Below are 22,459 nucleotides of genomic sequence, written 5' to 3' on the forward strand. Positions count from 1 at the left end.
AACAGCATTGAGATCTGAAGTGATGTACAGAGGCTTCATGGATGTGGTAGTACTTACACTAGGCTTTAAAGGCTGGCCTGGAGTGAGAGAATATTCCAATTGCAAGGGAAAATTATGAGCAAAGGCCCAAACCCAAGCAGGACCTGACTCTGACCTATAGGAGAAAGCAAAGCAGGTTGGGACAATAGCAGGTGAGAATATTAGTTGGGCTGGGGTGGAGGTTCTTGCCTTGGTCGAGTTGCAGATTTAATACAGAAAGGATGATAGTGGCCAGAGTCCAGAGGTATCAAATAAAATGCTGAAAGTCAATGGCAACTGACTGAAGCTTTTTAAAAGGAAGTAAAATATTAAGAAGAAAACTTTGTTACGGAATATGCTAAATATTATAAATATTAATATTACAAAAATACTGATTTGATACATATTTAAGATTACAATTTTAGTACAGCTGTCAGAGTGCATAAGCAATGGGTGGGTTATAAAGAAATAAAAGAATTAGGAGCACAAAACTTGTTTGAAATTTGCTGTTAAGCGAATGAAAACAGGAGCAAAATAGAACCAAAGAGCACATTTTTCAGTATGAGAGAGAGAGCCATACTTGCTTGAAGGCATAAAAAAGGAGTTATCAAGAATAAGAAATTAAGACTATGAAGAGAAACTTGCTTGAGGGGACTTTTGAAATAAGAAGGCTGGGATGGGGTCAAGAACAAAGAAGAAATCGTTAAGCCGTGAAATCAAGAAGGATAACATTAAGCATGGAGAAAAGTCCGAGTAAATGGATGAAGAGATTAAAGTAAACAACAGAGAAGATTAAATTCACCTCAGCACCTCAGTCTTTTCAATAAAGCCCTGTGCAAGATGCTGCTGAAAAAGAACAGAAGAAAAGAATTGGGACTGAAATTCAGGAAAGAATAAAAAGGCCATTTGAATTATCACTGATCAGAAATGGGTTGTGTTGGTTGTTTTCAGAAGAAATAAGATGTTATAAATGTAAAAGTTAATACATAAATGTAAACACTTGATTTTAATAAACATATAAATTTAAGTAATAATTTATATATATATATAGCATCTCCCTATGTTGAATTGACATTCTTTTTCCATTTGAATAAAGGAAAATAGAATGGTCACATATGAGGCCAAATTTTATCTGTCTAATAATCCATAAATATAACAGGATGGAACATCATCATAATGACCATTTTTGTGGAAATATTACTAAGGCCAGAAACTGTCTTACGTGTTTTGCATGTACATTTCATTAATTCAATCTTCACAATAAAGTGTAGGATAGGAACATTTTACCATTTTACCAAAGGAAGCCAAAATAAGTTTATTACTTGCTTAAGAACACATTAGTGAGTAGGGAAGCGTGAATTTGGGCTATGGCAACCTGAATCTGAGTCCAAGTTCTTGACTACCATGTTTGATTGGTGGCTAAAACTATCAATATAAACTGCAACATGTTACTCAAAGCTCCATTTCCTGATAGAGTTAATGATCCAATATTTTATTATATTCGGTTTTTCAATTATATTTAATTGACAATTGAAAATTGTATATATGTATGGTGTGCAACTTGATATTTGTATTGTGAAATGATTAAATCAAACTAATATCTCCATCACCTCAGATATTTATATTTTGGTGGTGAGAACATTTATAAAATCTACTCTTAGCAATTTTTGAATATGCAATGCAGTATCATTAACTACAGTCATTACATTGTACAAAAGATCTCCAGAACGTATTCCTCCTGTTTAACTGAAATTTTGTACCCTTTGACCAACATTTTCCATTCCTCCACCCCTACAGCCCTACCCAATAGCCCCTGGTAACCACCGTTCTACTTTCTGTTTCCATGAGTTTGACTTTTTTAGATTTCATACATAAGTTACATCAAACAATATTTGTCGTTCTGTGCTTGGCTTATTTTACTTAACCTAATGTCCTTCAGATTCATTCATGCTGCCACAAGTGACAGAATTTCCTTCTTTGTTAAGGTTGAAGAGTACTTCTTTGTGTGTGTGCAATTCTTTATCCCTTCCTCATCTAGATAAGACTTAGGTGGATTCCACATCTTGTCTATTGGAAACAATGCTGCAATAAACACAAGAGTGTAAATATTGAGATGATCATATGATTTCTGTTTTTAATTGTTTATGTGATGTACTCCATTTATTGACTTACATACGTTAAACCATCCCTGCATCCTGGGTATGAAACCCACTTGATCATGATGTATTATCTCTTTGATATACTGTTGGATTTGCTTAGCTAGATTTTTTTTTTTTTTTTTGAGAATTTTTGCATCTGTGTTCATCAGGGATATTGGTCTACAGTTTTATTTTTTGTTGTGTCCTTTCCTGATTTTGGTATTTGGGTGATACTGACTTCATAGAATAATTTAGGGTGGATTCCTTCTCTCTCTATCTTGTGAAGTAGTTGCAGTAGGGTTGGTACCAATTCTTCTTTGAATGTCTAGGTGTACACCCAGTAGTATAATTACTGGATCATAGATAATGGAACATATAATAGTTCTATATTTACTTTTCTGAGGAACTTCCATATTGTTTTTTATAATGGCTAATTTACTATCCCACCAAGAGTGTACAACACTTTTGTTTTCTCCACACCATTATCAACACTTACCTTTTGTTCTTTTCATAATAGCCATTCTAACAAATGTGAGGTGCTATTTCACTGTAGTTTTAATATGTGTTTTCCTGGTGATTGGTGATATTGGGCCTTTTTTTCACATACTTCTTGGCCATTTGTATGTCTTCTTTTGAGAAATGTCCATTTAGGTTCTTTGCCCATTTTGTAATCAGGTTATTATTATTATTTGCTATTAAGTTGTTGGAATTTCTTACATATTTTAGATATTAACCCCTTTTGAACATATGGTTTGCAAATATTTTATTTCATTCTGTAGGTTGTCTTTTCATTCTGTTGATTGTTTCTTTTGTTTTGGTCTGTGATTTTGGGGTCAGATTCAAAAAATCTTTGCCCATATCAATGTCATAGAGTTTTCCCCTATGTTTTCTTCTAGTACTTTTACAGTTCTAGGTCTTCTGTAAGTTGTTAATCCATTTTGAGTTGATTTTGTATATAATGTGAGTTAAGGGTCTAATTTCATTCTTCTGCATGTGGATACCCAGTTTTTCCAACATCATTTACTGAAGAGACTGTTCGTTTCCCATTTTGTGTTCTTGGTACTTTTGTCAAAGATTGATTGACCATAAATGCATGGATTTATTTCTGGGCTTTTGGTTCTGTTCCATTTGTATGCTGATTTTTATGCCAGTACCAAGCTGTTTTGATCACTATAACTTTGTAATGTATTTTGAAATCAGGCAGTATGATGCAACCAAGCTTTGTTATTTTTACTTAAGATTCCTTTGGATGTTTGGGGTAATTTGTGATTCCATCCGAATTTTAAGATTTAAAAAAAAAAATCTGTTATGTCATTGGAATTTTGACAGGGATTTCATTGAATCCATAGATCGCTTTAGGTACTCTGGGTATTTTAAGAATGTTAATTCTTTCCACACGTTAACATGGGATATCTTTCTTTTTATGTGTGTTTTCTTTAATTTCTTTAATCCGTGTTTTGTGGTTTTTGATGTACAGATCTTCTCCTCATTGATTAAGTTTATTCCTCAACATTTTTTGATGCTATAAAATGATACCGTTTTCTTGACTTCTCTTGCAAATAGTTGATTCTTAGTGTTTAGAAACACTACTGATTTTTGTATGTTGACTTTGTATCCTGCAATTTTACTGAATTTATTTATTGGTTCTAACAGGTTTTTTTTTTTTTTGTACAGACTTTAGGGATATATATATATTTAACTTATTTTATGATTTGGATGACTTTTATTTCTTTCTCTTGACCCATGGCTCTGGTTAGAACTTCTGATACTATTTTGAACAGAAATTACAAGAGTAGGCATCCTTGTCTTTTTCATGATTCAAAATTTTATCTTATATCTACTATTACTAGGTCACATTGTGACCACTGCCCCATCTTCCCCAGAAATAGTAGAACCTCATGCTGGAGTATAAGATTCTTGAGGTGGAGTTGGCTCATGTGAAAGTTAAGTAATCTTGATTTTATACTAAAGAAATAGGGAATCATTGGGGAGCATAATTAATAAGAGCAACGTGATCAGATTTATTTTTCACCTATTACTTTGGTAGTATGGAGGATGTGTAGCTTCTGAAGCCCTTTAGGGCAAGAAATAAGATAAAAGCCTATTGCAAGAGCCCAGGCAAAAGACAATGAATGTCTAAATTCAGGCAGAAATAATAAGAGCAAAAAAATGATCTGAGCAATTCTGAGTTTCCGTCGATACAATTTGAAGTTTGCCTGCATGTTGATGGAGAAGGAGTTGCAGAAGTTGAAGAGGACTCCAAGATTCTTGTTTGGGAAACTTGATACACAGGAAACAAAAACCTTCCCTGGCTTTCCTGGCCCTTATTCATCTTCGCCTTCTTTGAAGCTCAATTTCATGTGAAGATACCTCAAATTTTTGGAGAAAGAATGAAAACTGCATTTAAGAAAAATTATTCCACCTTAAGATATTGGAGAAAGAGGAAGACTAAAATTAAGAACACCAGTAAGAAATCATTTGCAGGAATAAACCCAAGTCGGCTTGAAATTGAGTGTTGCTGGTGGAGAATAGACACTTCCAAGTATTTCTTTTTTTTTTTTTTTTTTTTTTTTTTTTTTTTTTTTTTTTTTTTTTTTTTTTTTGCTGTTGTCCCAGATTTATTGAAAATAATATAGCACTGCAGAAAAAATTCAAACAGGTCCCCGAGGCGTTTTGAAATTCATCCCAACTGTAGGCTGCGTGACCTGCAGGTTGGACAGACTGCCGAAGTCCAAAAGCTTCAGCATTTCCTTAGTGTCAGGATCTACTTCAATTATCTCCTGATCCAGGGCTGAGACCTCAGGAACGTAATTGTCTCTCCTTTCTCTCTCCTCCTCCTGCAGCTTGATGGAGATACCTCTTACAGGGCCTCTCTGAATCCGCTTCATCAGATGGGTGACATAGCCTGCTATCTTGTTGCGGAGCTTCTTGCTGGGGATAATGGCGATCTCCTCGCACACGCGCTTGTTCGTGTGGAAGTCGTTGCCCAGGCGCGTGTAGTACTTCTCTATGATGACCCGGGCCGCCTTCTTCACGGTTTTGGTGCGAACGCGGCCCATGTTGGCGGGTCCTTGGTTGAAGTTTGGAAGACTCATAAGCATAGCCTTTGGTAATACAAATACATGTATGCTTCTTAAGAGTATGTTTGTATTTCCGTAGTTCATTAGACTATCATAGATTTTTTTCCACAGCAAAGAGTAAAATGATAGCCTTTCCAAAAAAGAAGTTCAAAATCATATTCTTTAGTAACTAAAAATGAAATATAAAAAAGAAAATATCATGATAACATGAAAGGTAATAAAGAGCCAGGCATAGCGGCACATCCTATGGGCCCAGCTACTCAGAGGTTGAGAGGGGAGGATCGCTTGAACTCAGGATTTCAAGACTGCAATGAGCTATGATTGCACCACTACACTCCAGCCTGTGTGACAGAGTTAGACCCCATATATTAAGAAAAAAAAAGAAGAAAGAAAGAAGAAGAAAAAATTACAATAAAAAAGAAATAATAATATTTTTTCCTTATTTAAATGTTGTTTGTTTGGCTGAAAATGGAAATAGTGTTAAGAAAGAATACTGTGTTGTTTCAGGCAAACAAAATAAAAAATGAATGGATTTTCATCTGAAGGAAAGCCTAACTATAGTTTTACCATGGAGGTTGATAGTGGGAAAAAAAGCTACCAATATTTTAAAGTTCAGTATCTTTCTTTGAGTTAAGGGATACGATGAAAGAATATGATCTAATTAAACTAAAGAGCTTCTGCACAGCAAAAAAATATATAGATCAACAGAGTAAACAGATAACCTAGGGAACAGGAGAAAATACTTGCCAACTATGCATCTGACAAAGTTCTCATATCCAGCATCTATAAGGAATTTAAACAAATTTACAAAAAAAAAAAACCAAACAACTCCATTAAAAAGTGGCCAAAGGACATGAACAGACACTTCTCAAAAGAAGAAATGCATGTGGCCAACAGGCATATAAAAAAAAAAAACTCTACATCACTTATCATTAGAGAAATGCAAATCAAAACCACAAAGAGATACCATCTCACACCAGTCAGAATAGCTATTATTAAAAAGTAAAAAAAAAAAAAAAACAGATACTGAGATACTGCAGAGATTGTGGAGAAAAAGGAACATTTGCTTATACACTGTTGGTGGGAGTGTAACTTAATTCAATCATTGTGGAAGACATTGTGGTGTTTCCTCAAACACCTAAAGACTGAAATGCCATTTGATCCAGCAATCCCTTTACCGAGTATATACCCAAAGGAATATAAATCATGCTATTATAAAGACACAAGCATGCATATGTTCATTACAGCACTATTCACAATGGCAAAGACATGGAATCAACCTAAATGCCCATCAGTGATAGAGCAGATAAAGAAAATGTGGTACATGTACAACATGGAATACTATGCAGCCATAAAAAAGAAGGAGATCATGTCCTCTTCAGGGACATGGATGGAGCAGGAGGCCATTATCCTCAGCAAAGTAACACAGGAACAGAAAACCAAATATGACATGTTTGCAGGTATAAGTAGCTGCTAAATGATGAGAACACATGAACACATAAAGGAAACCAACACACACTGGGGACTATCAGAGGGTGTGACAGGGTGGGAGGAGGAGAGGATCAGGAAAAATAACTAATACATACTAGGCTTAATACCTAGGTGATGAAATCATCTGTACAACAATTCCCAGGAGGAATGCTTCCAACGTTTCCCCATTCAGTGATGTTGACTGTGGGTTTGTCACAGACGGATTTTTATTACCTTATGATATGTCCCTTCTATGCTGATTTTGTTGAGGGTTATAATCATAAAGTGATGTTTGATTTTTGTCAAATGTTTTTTCTGGATCTATTGAAATGATCATGTTATTTTTGTTTTTAATTCTGTTTATGCAGTGTATCACATTTATTGACTTGTGGATGTTTAACCATCCCTGCATCCCTGCTACAAAACCCACTTGACCATAGTGGATTATCTTTCTGATATGCTGTGGGATTCGCTTAGTGCAGGATTTTGCTCACTTTTACCATTTCTATTCAATGTAGTATTGGAAGTCTTAGCCAGATGAATCAGACAAGAGAAAGGAATAAAGGGCATCTAAATTGGTAAAGAGGAGGTCAAACTGTCACTGTTTGCTGATGACATAATTGTATACCTGGGAAACACTAAACACTTTTTCAAAAAGCTCCTATAACTGGTAAACGAATTCAGCAAAGTTTCAGGATACAAAGTTAATGTACCCAACTCAGTAGCGCTGCTATACTACCAACAGTGGCCAAACTGAGAATTAAATCAAGAACTCAACCCCTTTTACAATAGCTGCAAAAAAAAAAAAAAAAAAAAAAAAAAAAAAAAAAAAAAAAAAAAAAAAAGAATACTTAGGAATATACTTAACCAAGAAGATGAAAGACCTCTACAAGGAAAACTACAAACACTGCTGAAAGAAATCATAGACAACACAAGCAAATGGAAACACATCAAATTCCCATAAAAATGCTGCCATTATTCTTCACAGAACTAGAAAAAAAAAATCTCAAAATTCATACAGAAAAAAAAAGAGCCTGCATAGTCAGAGCAAGACTAAACAAAAAACAAATCTGGAGGCATCACATTACCTGAATTCAAACTATACTATAAGGCTATAGTCACCAAAACAGCAGGTACTGGAATAAAAATCAGCACGTAGATCAATAGAACAGAATAGAGAACTCAGAAATAAAGCCAAATACTTACAGCCAACCTTTGACAAAGCAAACAAAAACATAAAGTAGGGAAAGGACACCCTATTCAATAAGTGGTGCTGGGATAATTGGCAAACCACATGTAGGAGAATGAAACTGGATCTTCATATTTCACCTCATACAAAATTCAATTCAAGATGGATCAAGAACTTAAATTAAGTCCTGAGACCATGAAACTTCTAGAACATCAGAAAAACGCTTCTAGACATTGACTTCGGCAAAGACTTCATGACCAAAAACCCAAAAGCAAATGCAACAAAAACAACCATAAATAGATGAGACTTAGTAAACTAAAAAGCTTCTGACCAGCGAAAGAAATAATTGTCAGAGTAAACAAACACAGAGTGGGATAAAATATTCACAATCTATACATCCAACAAAAGACTAATATCCAGAGTCTACAATGAACTCAAACAAATCTGCCAGAAAAAAAAGCAATCTCATCAAAAAGTGGGCTAAGGACATGGATAGACTATTATCAAAAGAAGATATACAAATGGGCAACAAACATATGAAAAAATGCTCAATATCACTAATTATCAGGGAAATGCAAATCAAAACCACAATGAGATATCACCTTACTCCTACAAGAATGGATACAATCAAAAAATCAAAAACTAATAGATGTTGGCATGGATGTGGTGAAAAGGGAACATTTTTACACGTTGGTGGGAATATAAACTAGTACAACCACTACTGAAAACAGTGTGGAGAGTTCTTAAAGAACTAAAAGTAGATCTTACCATTTGATCCAGCAATTCCACTTCTGGGTATCTACCCAGAGGAAAAAAGTCATTATACGAAAAAGATACTTGCACATGCATGTTTATAGCAGCATAATTCACAATTGCAAAAATATGGAACCAGCCCAAATGCCCATTAATCACTTGTTGATTAATATATATAATTATATGTAAATATATTATTATATATGTATACACATATATATATATGAATACTGCTCTGTCTTAAAAAGGAATGAAATAATGGCTTTCTCCGTAATTTTGATGGAATTGGATACCATTATTCTAAGTGAAGTAACTCAGGAACAGAAAACTAAACATCGTTAAGTTCTCACTCACAAATGAGAGCTAAGCTATGAAGATGCAAAGGCATAAGAATGATACAATGGACTTTGAGGACTCAGGGGAAAGGGTGTGGGGGGGTGAGAGATAAAATACTACACATTGGGTACAGTGTACACTGCTTGGGTGAGGGTGTGCCAAAATCTCAGACATCACCACTAAAGAACTTATCCATGTAACCAAACACCACTGGTTCCCCAAAAACCTATTGAATTTTTTTAAAAAAAGAAATAATGGGTGAAACAAACCATCATGACACACATTTACCTGTGTAACAAACCTGCACATCCTGCATATGTGCCCCTGAACTTAAAATAAAAGTGAAAAAAAGTCCCACCTATTATTTGAGATGGACAAGAAATACACATCACAGAAGTAAAACATCCAGACCTTATTGCAACCATAAGTGTATCCTTTTACCTTTCCCAGGCAGAATAGGTATCTGGATAAAACACCACTTTGTACTGCACCCTTTTTGTCACTTCAGACATTTTTCAGTTATTACCAGCTTAAAAAATAGAGATCATTTCAACTGAGAGATAACCAAAGCACTCAAAAGCCGTTTTCATTGTATAGATTAATCAACACCCAGAGCCACAATAAATTATACTTTTTATTGCAAATCAACACTTTGGTATGACTAAAATGTTTCTTTTCTCTTTTTTAACCATTTAAAACACATCTGACATCATACACAATGATGCAAGGTGACTAAAACAATGGGATGCTCAGGTAAGTACAAGAGGAGGTAATGGAATCATAGCAATATTCTGTGACAAAGATAATTTGTATCAACAAAGGTCAATATGAAGGATCTCCCAAATTGATCTCAACTCATTGGTGTACCCCACTTGAGGTGATTCACCTTATTTTATTTCTGAAAATCACTTAAAAAAGGACAGATAAAGTTAATAGAGTAAAGCCAGGGTTAAAACATTTAACAGCACACCAATAACCTAGTATGTAACTTCCCTGTTTCACTTATAATTCAGAAATGGAGTATTTAGCAATCTCTGGCCTTCTAAATAAGAAGAGAACCTTGCTTCTCCTTGTTGATTTACTCTGTAGTACTTTAGAAACAGATATCAGCCTAACAATGATCCTATTAATGTGGACTAGAAGAAATGTAGAAGTGGAAGACACTTTAGAGATAATCTAGTCCATTTCTTTTACAAAAGATAAAATTGAGAATTATGGAATTTAGAAGTATAGTTAGCTCTCCATATTTGTGGATTCTGCATCTGTGAGTTTAACCATCCATGGATCAAAATTATTTTTTAAAAATTGAATCTGTATCGAACAGGTACAGCCAACTTTTTCTTGTCACTATTCCCTAAACATTGCAATATAACAACTGTTTACATAGCATTTACATTGCATTAGGTGTCATAAGTAATGTAGAAATGTTTGAAAGTACATGGGAGGATGTGCCTAGGTTATATTCAAATACCACTAACACCATTTTTTTTTTTTTTTGAGACGGAGTTTCACTCTTGTCACCCAGGCTGGAGTGGAGTGGCATGATCTCAGCTCACTGTAACCTCCACCTCCTGGGTTCAAGTGATTCTCCTGCCTCAGCCTCCCGAGTAGCTGGGATTACAAGTGTCCGCCACCACCCCTAGCTAATTTTTTTTATTTTTTTTATTTTTAGTAGAGAGTGGGGTTTTATCACATTGGCCAGGTTGGTCTCGAACTCCTAACCTCTGGTGATCTGCCTGCCTCAGCCTCCCAAAGTGCTGAGATTACAGGCAAGAGCCACCAAGCCTGGCCACCACACCATTTTATATCAGGGACTCCACAGAGTTTGGTATTCATCTGAGTCCTGAAACGAATCCTGCATGCATACTGAGGGATAACTGTATGCAGCTGGTGACTTTCAGTTGAAGCCGGTGCTCATTTACCATTCCAAAAATCCTAGGGCCTTTAAGAGTTGTGCTAAATCTATTCAGCCTATGCTCTGTGAATGAAACAATAAAGTCTGAATGACAGCACATCTGTTTACAGCATGGTTTATTGAATATTTTAAGCTCAAGTTAAGATTTGCCTCTCACAAAAAAACTATTCTTTTCAAAATATTACTGCTCATTGACAATGCACCTTAGTCATTCAAGAGCTCTGATGGAGATCTGCAAGGAGATTAACGTTTTCATGCCTGCACTCCATGGATCAAGGAGTCATTTTGATCTGCAAGTCTTATTAAGAAATCCATTTTGTAGGACTACAGTTGCCATAGATAATGATTCCACGAATGAGTCTGGGCAAAGTAAATTGGAAAACTTTTGGAAAGAATTCACCATTCTGGATATCATTAAGAACATAAATGGTTCATGGGAGAAGGTCAAAATATCAACATCAACAGGAATTTGGAAGAAGTTGATTCCAATACTGATGGTTGATTTTGAGGGGTTCAAGACTTCAGTGGAGGAAATAACTGCCGATGTGGTAGAAATCGCAAGAGAACTAGATTAGAAGTGAAGCCTGAAAATGTGACTTAATTGCTGCAATCTTATGATAAAACTTGAATGAATGAGGAATTTCTTCTCATGAATGATCGAAGTAAGTGATTTCTTGAGATGGAATCTACTCCCAGCGAAGGTGCTGTGAATATTGTGAAATGATAACAAAGGATTTAGAATATTACATAAACTTGTTGATAAAGCAGTGGCAGGTTTTGAGAAGATTGATTCCAATTTGAAAGGAGTTCCACTGTAAGTAAAATGCTATCAAACAGGATTGCATGCCAAAGAGAAATCTTTCATGAAAATATAAGTCAATCAATGCAACAAACTTCATTGTAGTCTTATTTTAAGAAATTGCCACAGCACCCAACCTTCAGCAACCCCCACCTTGATCAGTCAGCAGCCATTGACATCCAGACAAGATCCTCCACCCGCATAACGATTATGACTTGCTGAAGACTCAGATGATCATTTGCATTTTTAAGCAAGAAAATATTTTTAAATTAAGGTATGTACATTGCTTTTTCAGATGTAATTCTATTACATACTTAATAAACTATAGTATAGTATAAACATAGGTCTTTTTTTAACTTTTAGGTTCAGAGGTACATGTGAAGGTTTGTTATATAGGTAAACTGCATGTAACAGGGATACAGATTATTTTGCCATCCAGGTAATAAGCATAGTACCCAATAAGCACTTTTCTGTGATCCTCTTCCTCCTCTCACCCTCCTCCCTCAAGTAGGCCCCAGTGCCTATTGTTCCCTTCTTTGTGTCCAAGAGTTCTCATTGTTTAGCTCCCACTTGTAAGTTAGAACATGTGGTATTTGGTTTTATGTTCCTGCATTAGTTTGCTTACTATAATAGGTCCCAGCTCCATCCATGTCCCTGCAGGGGACATAATCTTATGATTTTCTATGGCTGCATAGTATTCCATGGTGTATATGTACCACATCTTCTTTATCCAGTCCACTGTCGAAGGGTATTTAGGTTGATTCCATGTCTTTGCTATTGTGAATAGTGCTGCAGTGAACATATATGTGTATGTGTCTTTATGGTAGAACCACTTATATTTCTTTGGGCACATACCCAATTATGGGGTTGCTGGGTTGAATGGTAATTCTGCTTTAAGTTCTTTGAGGAATCACCACACTGTTTTCCACAATGGCTGAACTAATTTACAATCCCACCAACAGTGTATAAGCATTCCCTTTTTTCTGCAATCTCTCCAGCAAGCAATGGACAAAGGACTCCCTATTTAATAAACAATGCTGGGATAACTGGTTAGCCATATGCAAAAGATTGAAACTGGATGACTTCCTTATACCATATAGAAAATAAACTCAAGATAGATTAAATACTTAAATTTAAAACCTAAAACTATAAAATCCCTAGAAGGTAAGATAATAAATACCATTCTAGACATAGGACCTGGCAAAAGTTTCATGACAAAAATACCAAAGCAATTGCAGCAAAACCAAAAATCAACAAATAGGATCTAATTAAATTTAAGAGTTTCTGCACAGCAAAAGAAACTCAACAGAGTAAACAACCTACAGAATGGGAGAAAATATTTGCAAACTATGCATCCGACAAAGGTCTACTATCCAGAATCTATCAGTAACTTAAATTTACAAGCAAACAACAACAAAAGCCACCATTAAAACGTGGGCAAAGGATGTGAGCAGACACTTTTCAAAGGACATACATGTCAAGAAGACATACATGCGACAAACATATGAAGAAAAAACTCAACATCGCTGATCATTAGAGAATGCAAATGAAAACCACAATGAGGCTGGGTGTGGTGGCTCATGCCTGTAATCCCAGCACTTTGGAAGGTCAAGGAGGGTGGATCACTTGAAGCCAGGAGTTCGAGACCATCCTGGACAACATGGTGAATACCTGTCTCTATAAAAATACAAAAATTAGCTAGGCGTAGTGAAGGGTGCCTATAGTCCCAGCTACTAGGGAGGCTGAGTCAGGAGAATGGCGTGAACCGGGAGGCGGAGCTTGCAGTGAGCCGAGATCGCACCACTGCACTCCAGCCTGAGTGACCGAGTGAGACTCCGTCTCAAAACCACCACCACCAACAACAAAGAAACAAACAAACAAAAAACCACACACACACATACACACACACACACACACACACACACACACACACACACACACACACACAGAAAGAAAAACCAAAACCACAATGAGATACCATCTCACACACCAGTCAGAATGGCTATGATTAAAAAGTAAGAAAGATAAGTCTCTTATGGACTAGGAAATTTTTTAAAAATCATGTGATTCACTTTGTGATAATTGCTTTTCTGGTGGTGTGAAACTGAACTCGTAATATCTCTGAAGTATGTCTGTAAATAAAGGATATGCCAGTAGAACACCAAAATTACACCTGAATTCCATAGCAAGGGTTGAAGGAAGAGCAAGTTTTGCAGCAATAGCAGGACACTGCAAGTCTCGCTAATGTTTCTGAAATATTTCCCACCAGATGGGAAAGTCTGTGCCCAGCTTTTAGGTGCAGACAGTTATGTCAGACAAAGAACAGGAACGCCACTACCCTTGAACGCAACTGAGCTCAGGAAATGATGCGTCAGTTCCCATGGTTGGTCCTCGCCGTCAAACCTACACAGACTCTGCTGTGATTGGTTTATATTTTCATTAGGCCACTGTACATTTAAATGAGCAAAGTTTAAAAAAAAGTTTTCATTTTGTTACAAGTTGAACTAGTAACTGTTAAAAGAAAATTATAGCTTCTCCTCAGCCTAAAAGACTTTTAGATGTTTTCAGGAAATGAGCAGTATTTGATAAAATCATCTAAAATACAAATGTTATATAGAATAGAGTATCTTCTGTAATGATGAGTAAGCAGGAAAAAAAAATCGCCAAACATATGAAAAGATACCGTTGTTCAAAGTAAGAAGAAGAGGACATTTTAATGTTAGAATATACTCTGATTAAGATTAAAAAGAACACTTTAATTATGAAAGGAAAGCTGGCAATTAGCAAGGGAGTCCAGTTTGATATAACATGGATATTTGTAAAAAAAATAGTTAAATTCGTAAGCTCAGTATAAACAGTAACAAGCATATTTGGAAGTGCAGAAATTAAGTTTGTTAAATGGAAGTCTGTGATAGCTTCCCAATACCTCAGAGTAAAAAGTTAATCAGATGGAAATAATTATTAAGAATGTAAAGATATATACATGGTGCAAAAGCCCTGAGGATGCTATCATTAAACGTAGTAAATTGAAAAGCAAAAACTAAGGCTAACACAGTTGTTGCAACAAATTCTAATCTCAAGAACGAATGAAATCTTTTAACAAAAAGAGTCTGTAAATCAAACAGGATCATGGAATAGCATTTACATTAAAGAAAATAGGCCAGGCACAGTGGCTCAAGCCTGTAATCCCAGCACTTTGGGAGGCTGAGGCAGGTGGATCACCTGAGGTCAGGAGTTTGAGATCAGCCTAATCAACAAGATGAAACCCCGTCTCTACTAAAAATACAAAATTAGCCGGGCGTGGTGGCGGGCGCCTGTAGTCCCAGCTACTCAGGAGGCTGAGACAGGAGAATTGCTTGAACCCGGGAGGCGGAGGTTGCAGTGAGCTGAGATGGCGACACTGCACTCCAGCCTGGTCGGCAGAGCGAGAGACTCCGTCACACACACACACACACACACACACACACACACACCCGCGCGCGCGTGCACACACGCACAAGAAAAAGAGAAAAAAAGGAAAAGAACTCCAAATGTAAACATTTCATGTTGAGCTAGAGAAGGTCAAAGGATAAAGAAAAACATCCATCACGTTTCTGGTAGGGACAAATGGTTTGCTTCCAAGGAGGGGGGTAAAAAAGCAAAAATCTGGCTGTATCTTATCTTCTCCATATTAGATGTCCGAGAATAAAAGAACAAAATACATTTTTAAGAAAAATATTTGTGTATAAACTGAAATTATCATTATTACATGAGGGCATTACAGAAATATTTTCACGTACCAACAGCTGAGAAAATATATCACCAATATGTCCTTCATGAAGAGGTGACTCTAAGATGCACTTCAGCTCTACAGAAGATGATAGAAGAAATGGTAATACATGGTAATAATGGTAATATCCTTAGTTAGGATATGGGGTTAAACCGTAGAGCCATATTTTAATAATTGTTAGGATATGGAGTTAAACCATAGAGCCATATTTTAATAGTTGTTGTTAGTAAGGTTATAAAATAATACACTTATGGAGAACATTTTTAAAATTAATGTGAATACCAAATCATGTACATTTTTTAAAACTGGAAAATAGTTGGAAGGGAAAGAAAAAATTTAATATTTTTATCTTATTTAAGGGTAGTTAATAGATAGTTTCACTTATGATGCTGATGGTTTCTTTTAAAATAATGAAATGAAATAAAGCAATACATGCATTCCAAAAAGTTAGACAAAATAGAAGAAGAAAAAATAAAGAAGGGAAAAACTGCAGTTGATATATCCCGATGGGAAAATCAGGAAAAATATAAGAGAAGTAGAAACCACAAAACAAGTTATGAGAAGAAAATCAAATATTATCTGACACCTAAGATAATAAATTTTGAATTGGTTAATTTATAATTAACCAACACAAAGTACCAAATCAGATCACAAAGCAAAAGTTGAACAGATGTTGTTTATTTGAAAGAAGCATAGAACAAATTGCCAAAATTAAAAATAAAAAATGGACAAAAATATATCGACAAATACAAACAAAAATGTAGGTTTTACAATGTTATTAGACAGAAAATATGTCTCAATGTAAGAAACTTAAATGGGTAAGTAAGGTAATTTTGTACTTATAAAGATAAATGTTCTAATAAATATATACTGGTCATAAAATCATAAAGTTAATAGTAATACATTATTATGCAAAACTGTTAGAAACTCAGTGCAATTGTAGAAGACATGAAATCATTTTTCTTAGCTTTTGAGACACCAAAAGTATGCAAACAAAATTATTAACTATGTTAAAATCTTTGAATTTTTCTACAAAATGTGTATGTCTGTGAAAGTGAAATTGTCAAAATGATGTAAGAAGTGAAAACTTGATCAGGCAATTAATAAGGAAATGAGTTAAAAGAAATATGTAAACCTACTTTAAAATAACAATAAAATATGTTTATAGGTGAGTTTTTATTTTCTAGCAAATAAATATTGATATTATCTAGAAACAATTTATTTCCACATTTTGTAAACAGATTCAAAGCATAGAAAAATAGGAAAATTACTCAAAAAAATTTTTGGAAACAAATTTAAATTTCATAGTAAAACTTTGTCAAAAGAACACCCTCAAAAATGAAAATGTACAACCAATATCACTAATAAGTACAGTTATAAAGATCTTAAATAAAACATACAACTACTTAATAACATAATGCACCAAAATAAGATCCAAAATAGTAATGAAAAAATGATGCAGTACTTAAAAATATATTAGTGAAATACATGACATTAATTGGCCAAAACAGAATATGAACTACATCTAGATGCTCAAAAGTCATTTAATAGATATCATATTTATTTATAAATTATTATAAATTCTCTTTGTAAAAAGAAATATCCTTACATTATGAAGTTGTTCTGTCTCAAATCAAATTTACATCAATATATCACTAAGGATATTGATGTAAATGTAATTTGGTGAAGAGCCACTTTAAATATTTATGTCAAAGTTAGGAAACAGCAGGAAATTTGCACTATTAATATTTTCCAGGAAAATCTGCCAATATAACTGGGGGAAAACATTGGTTAGAAATAAGTAAAGGAACGATTGCTTAGAAATATTAGAAAAGAGAGGCATGACATATTGTCCTAATTATTTACAGACAAAATTATGTACCTAGAAAAGCTAAAAAATCAACAGAAAAAATAGTAAAATTAATAGGAGGTATCAGTAATATAGCTATGCCTATACATTTCTCTATACAGATTCATTCATTCAGAAATTTAAATACTGTCAAACATCAATACTTGATAATTGTAGTGTAATGTGTGTGACTACATAGACCAGAGTCTGCAACTTAGTTTCTATAAGGGATGATTTAGTGAATATGTTTGGCTTTGTGGGCCATATTTTCTCTATTGCAAGTATACAGTTCTCGCCTTATAGCATGAAAACAGTCATGGAAAATTTATATAAAAATAAGCATGGCTGTGTCCCAATAAACCTGCATTTATGGACATTAAACTTCAAACTTAATATAATTCTTACATGTCATGAAATATTATTCTTTATCTCTCCAAACCATCTTAAAAGAGGCTGTAAAAGACTATGGTTTGCTGAGTCATAAATAGGCTATAAGTGGCCTCTTAATGACATTACAACAAATCAATCTGGTAGGTGTTATGCACATCAAAAACAGAACTGTCAAAGTCTATATCCTGTCATGAAGAATTTCATAAACTTCATGGAAGAAAGATTACCAGCTCTAGAAACAAGACAGAAGCAAATTTGGAATGTAAAGGTTAAGAAGGGCAGGTAGAAGACCCTGAGGGGTTTAATAAACCAGTGAAATCATCCTCTGTTCCAGTTTATGAAATAATAAGAAACCCCCTATCCTTTCATGTTCTAGGAAATTACTATAAAGAATGACTCTTCCCCATCTGGCATAGGCAAAACTTACAAATGTCCCCCATTTATCTATGATGAGACCCAACACAGAACTTCAGAATTCCTGTTCTTTACCTCATAAATGATCAGCTAAACTGCCCGTCCCCACTGACCAATGGGAACAAAATGCTTATTAACCAAATTTTGGCTAAGATTTTCTACTTTCCCCAAATCCATGAATTTTGACTTACCTTCAAGATGAGGCAGCATGCCACCCACTTTACACAGTCCCTCAAGGTAGCAGGCTGGTCTCAGAGTGGAACGTTCTCTGTCAGATCATGCCACCCTTAAATCCCTCTTCCCCCCCACCCAGTTCATTCTAGCCTTGTTTACTGCTGTCTCTAAAAGAGAAATTTTGCCTAACTCTTGAGATCCTTGCCCTTTCCCCACCTTGTAATCATCCCTGAAGACAAAATCTCTCCTTACTGTAAATAAAAATAAAAATCTGACTTTTTTTTGTCACACCCCTATGTAAAAATCAGCAAGAATTTCCCAGCAAATAAAATTTTCCTTTTTTGTTTAATGGCATGATGCTCTTTTTTAAATAAAAAGTTAATTTAAAAAGAATGTGCATTTTCAGGGAAATAACTGATAAGTAAAATGCATTTGTTAGTTTTACTTTAATGAGTCTTTGGGATTTAAGTAGTGCGTTTTTAATCTTAAATTTAAATGATATATACTTGATAACTGAACATGAGGATAGACAGCAGATAGATTTTCCAGTTAACTTGTATGATATATTTATATTAGTTAAAGGTTTTCTTCAAATGTTGAAAAAATGTCCCCTCTACATTTTTTCCAATCTTAATTATTTTTTCCAAATAATTAAGATGCTTAATAATATCTTGTTGCATTCAGATATGCAGAATATGTGCATGGAATATTTCTAAATTTAGATATCTGTGTCTAGTTTTATTACCTGTGAACTAAATTTTCCTGACTTCCTTCTATTTTATTTTTCTGTACTTAGATCTTGTCTATGGGATTTATACAGACACCAACAACGTAAGATTTTCTTTAAAATCATATTAATTACTATCACATCTAAGCTCTGCTCTGGAGTCAGACTCCTGGATTTTATTTTGTCTTAGTTTTTAGCTATACTGAAGAACCCTATGTTCTTCAGTAGCCTCATACTTTAAATTTAGTCATAAGAGTACCTAATTCACATAAATGTTGTGAGGATCAAAAAATTGGAGTCATGTGAATTATTTCAACACTGCCTGTATTATAGTAAATATTTCATAAATGTTAGCTATTATACTAATCAAAGTCTTCACAGAAAACAGATGACACACCCGAAGAGGAGATTTTAATTGAGAGATTAAAACAAAAATAGGATTTTTGCAAAAGTACATCAGGGTTAAGGAAAATAAACAAAGCAGGGTGCACCCCAAGGCTAGCAGCAGCAGGAAGCAAAAGGAGGAAATAATTACTAGAATCAGAGAGAGTAGGGGCCACTCGGCAGGAGTTGTGGTGTTTACATTCAATCACAGTCATCTGGCAGGGAAGGATCTGGGGAATAAATGCCCTCACCTCACTCATGGCATAGAGAACTTAAACCACACAAGATAATCTTCACTGGGCTGGAAGAGACCTAATATATCAACATATGCAGCACTTTGCATGAAATTCTTGAGATAAAATATTGTCATGCTATCTTTGAAAGTGTACATGTAAAAATAGACCCTTTGATGTTTTTCTTTTATTATTTCTACTTTATTATCATTTCTTTTGTTTTGTTTTCTACCACCACCACTCTCACTTGAATCATGGATGTTCCTTTGGTTCTTACCACCTATTATATTAGAACATCCCAAATACTTGTCCTTGTCTATGAGCCACTCAGCAACACACTTTGTTGTTGTTGTTTGATTGGTTGGTTTGGTTTGGCTTAATTTTGCTTACATTTTCCTGAGTCTGTTTTTGATACTTGCTGTAAAGGACACTAGGTTCCAAAGCATTTTCCTGTATTTGTTAGAAACATTGTCACTAAAACTAAAATAGTATATACTGAATTATAGTCAGAAACCATCACATCTTTTAGAATGTTTTGAGTTACAAAATATATTTAATATTATATTAAATCATATTTTGTTCTGTTGATTACTCCTTATGGTCTTTAATAATAAGCAGATTTTTTTTGGTTGAGTCATTTAAGGTCAGAAATCTGGAAAACCAGAATCTCAAAAAGATGATGAAGAACACGGGATCAAATTTGTTGGTAGTTAAGGCAGTATCTCAAATCATTCTACAATTCAGGGTTTGAAATTCCTGCAAAATACACATTTCTTGCCATCCCAATATCAGAAGAACATTGTAACCTACATTTTATCCTTTCCTATAGCAGCCAGGTCATTGTATTTTATAAGTTGCATTCTTGAAGATAGATAGGTAATAATGATGTGGGGGAGTTAGGCTGTGTATACTTGTGTGTATATGTTTATGTGACTATCGTTGGTTAATCTGTTATTGGTTGTAAAAATTACTCATGGAGTTACAGAGCTCCTTGTGAACAAGATTTGGAAATAGAGATTTTGTGTGTGTGTGTGTGTGTGTGTGTGTGTGTGTGTGTGTGTGTGTGTGTGTGTGTGAAATAGAGAGAGAGAGTGAGAGGGCACCGTCTCCCTAATTTATACTTATTATTTACTTTCTGTTAAAATGTTATATATACTATATCCATATCATTTTACAAATCACCGTAAAGTCTACTCAAACAAACACTAAATTCAAAAGCTATGAAGGCAGTTGTATTAAACCAAACTATTGAGAGCTATTTTAATAGGTCACTTGAAGTAGGACATAGTTATGTTGTAAAACTAAGACACTCCAATAGTACCTTGATTGAAGTTTTAAATGAGTAGAGCTCAGCATATGTATCACCTCCTATGGAAGAGAGTATATGTAGATACTGGGTAGCTTGATAGAATCATACAAAACAATATCTGTCCTTATAGAGTACACAAGTAAATGTGACAGATGACTCAGGTCCACATAGATCTGGCTACTTCACATCACAAGTGTAGAGATAGGTGCAGAGTATAATGAAAGTATACACTGCATATGAAAATAGAGAGAACATCATAAAGGAAGTGACGTTTGAGTTAGATTTGATTAGGACAAAAGTTTATATACACTTCTGAAGCAGTGGAGATTATTAAGAAAAAGTCACTGAAATTATTCAGTGGAAATTTTTTTCAGTATATGATTATGTAGAAAGTGATCAATTTTTTCATAGCCAGTTAACATATTTATATTAGATAACACTTTCTATAAATAAAGTAGTATAGACATTAGGTGGTAAACGATGGAAAATACCTAAGCTGAGATTTAGAACAAGACATGCTTGAAGACTCTTTAGGAGAGTTAACTGGGTGGCTTCCATGAGATCTTGGTGATTTATATAAACTAAGGTAGTAAACAATGTTGTTACACTTAAGGGATTGAAAGCACAAAACGATGAGGTCGACTTTCCCAACTGAATTGAGCACAAAAACAACGTTCATTGTCCCTTATTCACTAAGCTAAGGCGTGCTTCTAACTGAAACTAAAAACAAAACATTTCCAAGAAATCTGGCATTGTTAGCATTATTTCAATTTATCTTTAACAAAGGAGTATAATTAAATTCCTGTGATATGGTCACTAGAGACTAGACAGTGAGAACGCTGCAGTGATTAAGTCCTGGACAAAATAACCAGTTTTATCACATCTGTAAAATGAGACCAACGCTTCGCTCCACATGGTTGTAAGAATTAAAGCAACCCACATAGCGAAAGCTCAGGACACAGCATATGTAGGAACGATATTAAATTTTAAGTGTATGCTCATCCTATGACTAAAACAGCATATTTTTAAAACTTCTTATGTGCCAGACATTGGGTGTGGTATTTGGGAGATAGATATGATGACCAAGTTCCTGACTTTGAGGAGCTCACAATCTAGAAGATGAACAAGCAAACAAAGAACAATGAAGTCATAAGAGAAAAATATTAAATGTCAAATATATCAGGAAAAGGTCTTCAGTAGCTATTAATGATACATTTACTCTCATTTAAGATTTGATTTTATAACACTAATATGCATTTTATTTCTATTGGTGTAAATAATGAAAAATCAGGCAATTTGCACTGGATCATTTGTAAATGTGAATCAGTCCAATAAAAGTGAAAGAGAAAGCATAGTGCCCCTTAGTATGCTTAAAGGAATAAATTTAAGTTTCTAAGATTCATTAATTTAACCTACAAACATTTTTAGTCTCTTCTATAGATCAGGAAGTGTTTTAAGCATTTGTGAAACATCAGGGCACCAAACAGATAATAATCTCTGCCCATTTGGGGC

At 34.6% G+C, this 22,459-nt stretch overlaps 2 protein-coding genes across 3 annotated transcripts in view; both read right to left on the bottom strand.

Moving 5' to 3' along the window:
- Positions 1–22,459, bottom strand: part of SCN2A (sodium voltage-gated channel alpha subunit 2) — a 166,017-nt gene that overhangs the window by 134,246 nt on the left and 9,312 nt on the right. The gene's annotated exons all lie outside the window — the stretch shown is intronic.
- LOC115893184 (40S ribosomal protein S17) lies at positions 4,760–5,231 on the bottom strand. Its single transcript, XM_030916180.1, has one exon. The coding sequence runs from the start codon at positions 5,213–5,215 to the stop codon at positions 4,808–4,810; it is 408 nt and encodes a 135-aa protein (XP_030772040.1). The 5' UTR covers positions 5,216–5,231; the 3' UTR covers positions 4,760–4,807.

The sequence above is a fragment of the Rhinopithecus roxellana genome, chromosome 14 (genome assembly GCF_007565055.1).
Source record: "Rhinopithecus roxellana isolate Shanxi Qingling chromosome 14, ASM756505v1, whole genome shotgun sequence".
Lineage (NCBI taxonomy): Eukaryota > Metazoa > Chordata > Mammalia > Primates > Cercopithecidae > Rhinopithecus > Rhinopithecus roxellana.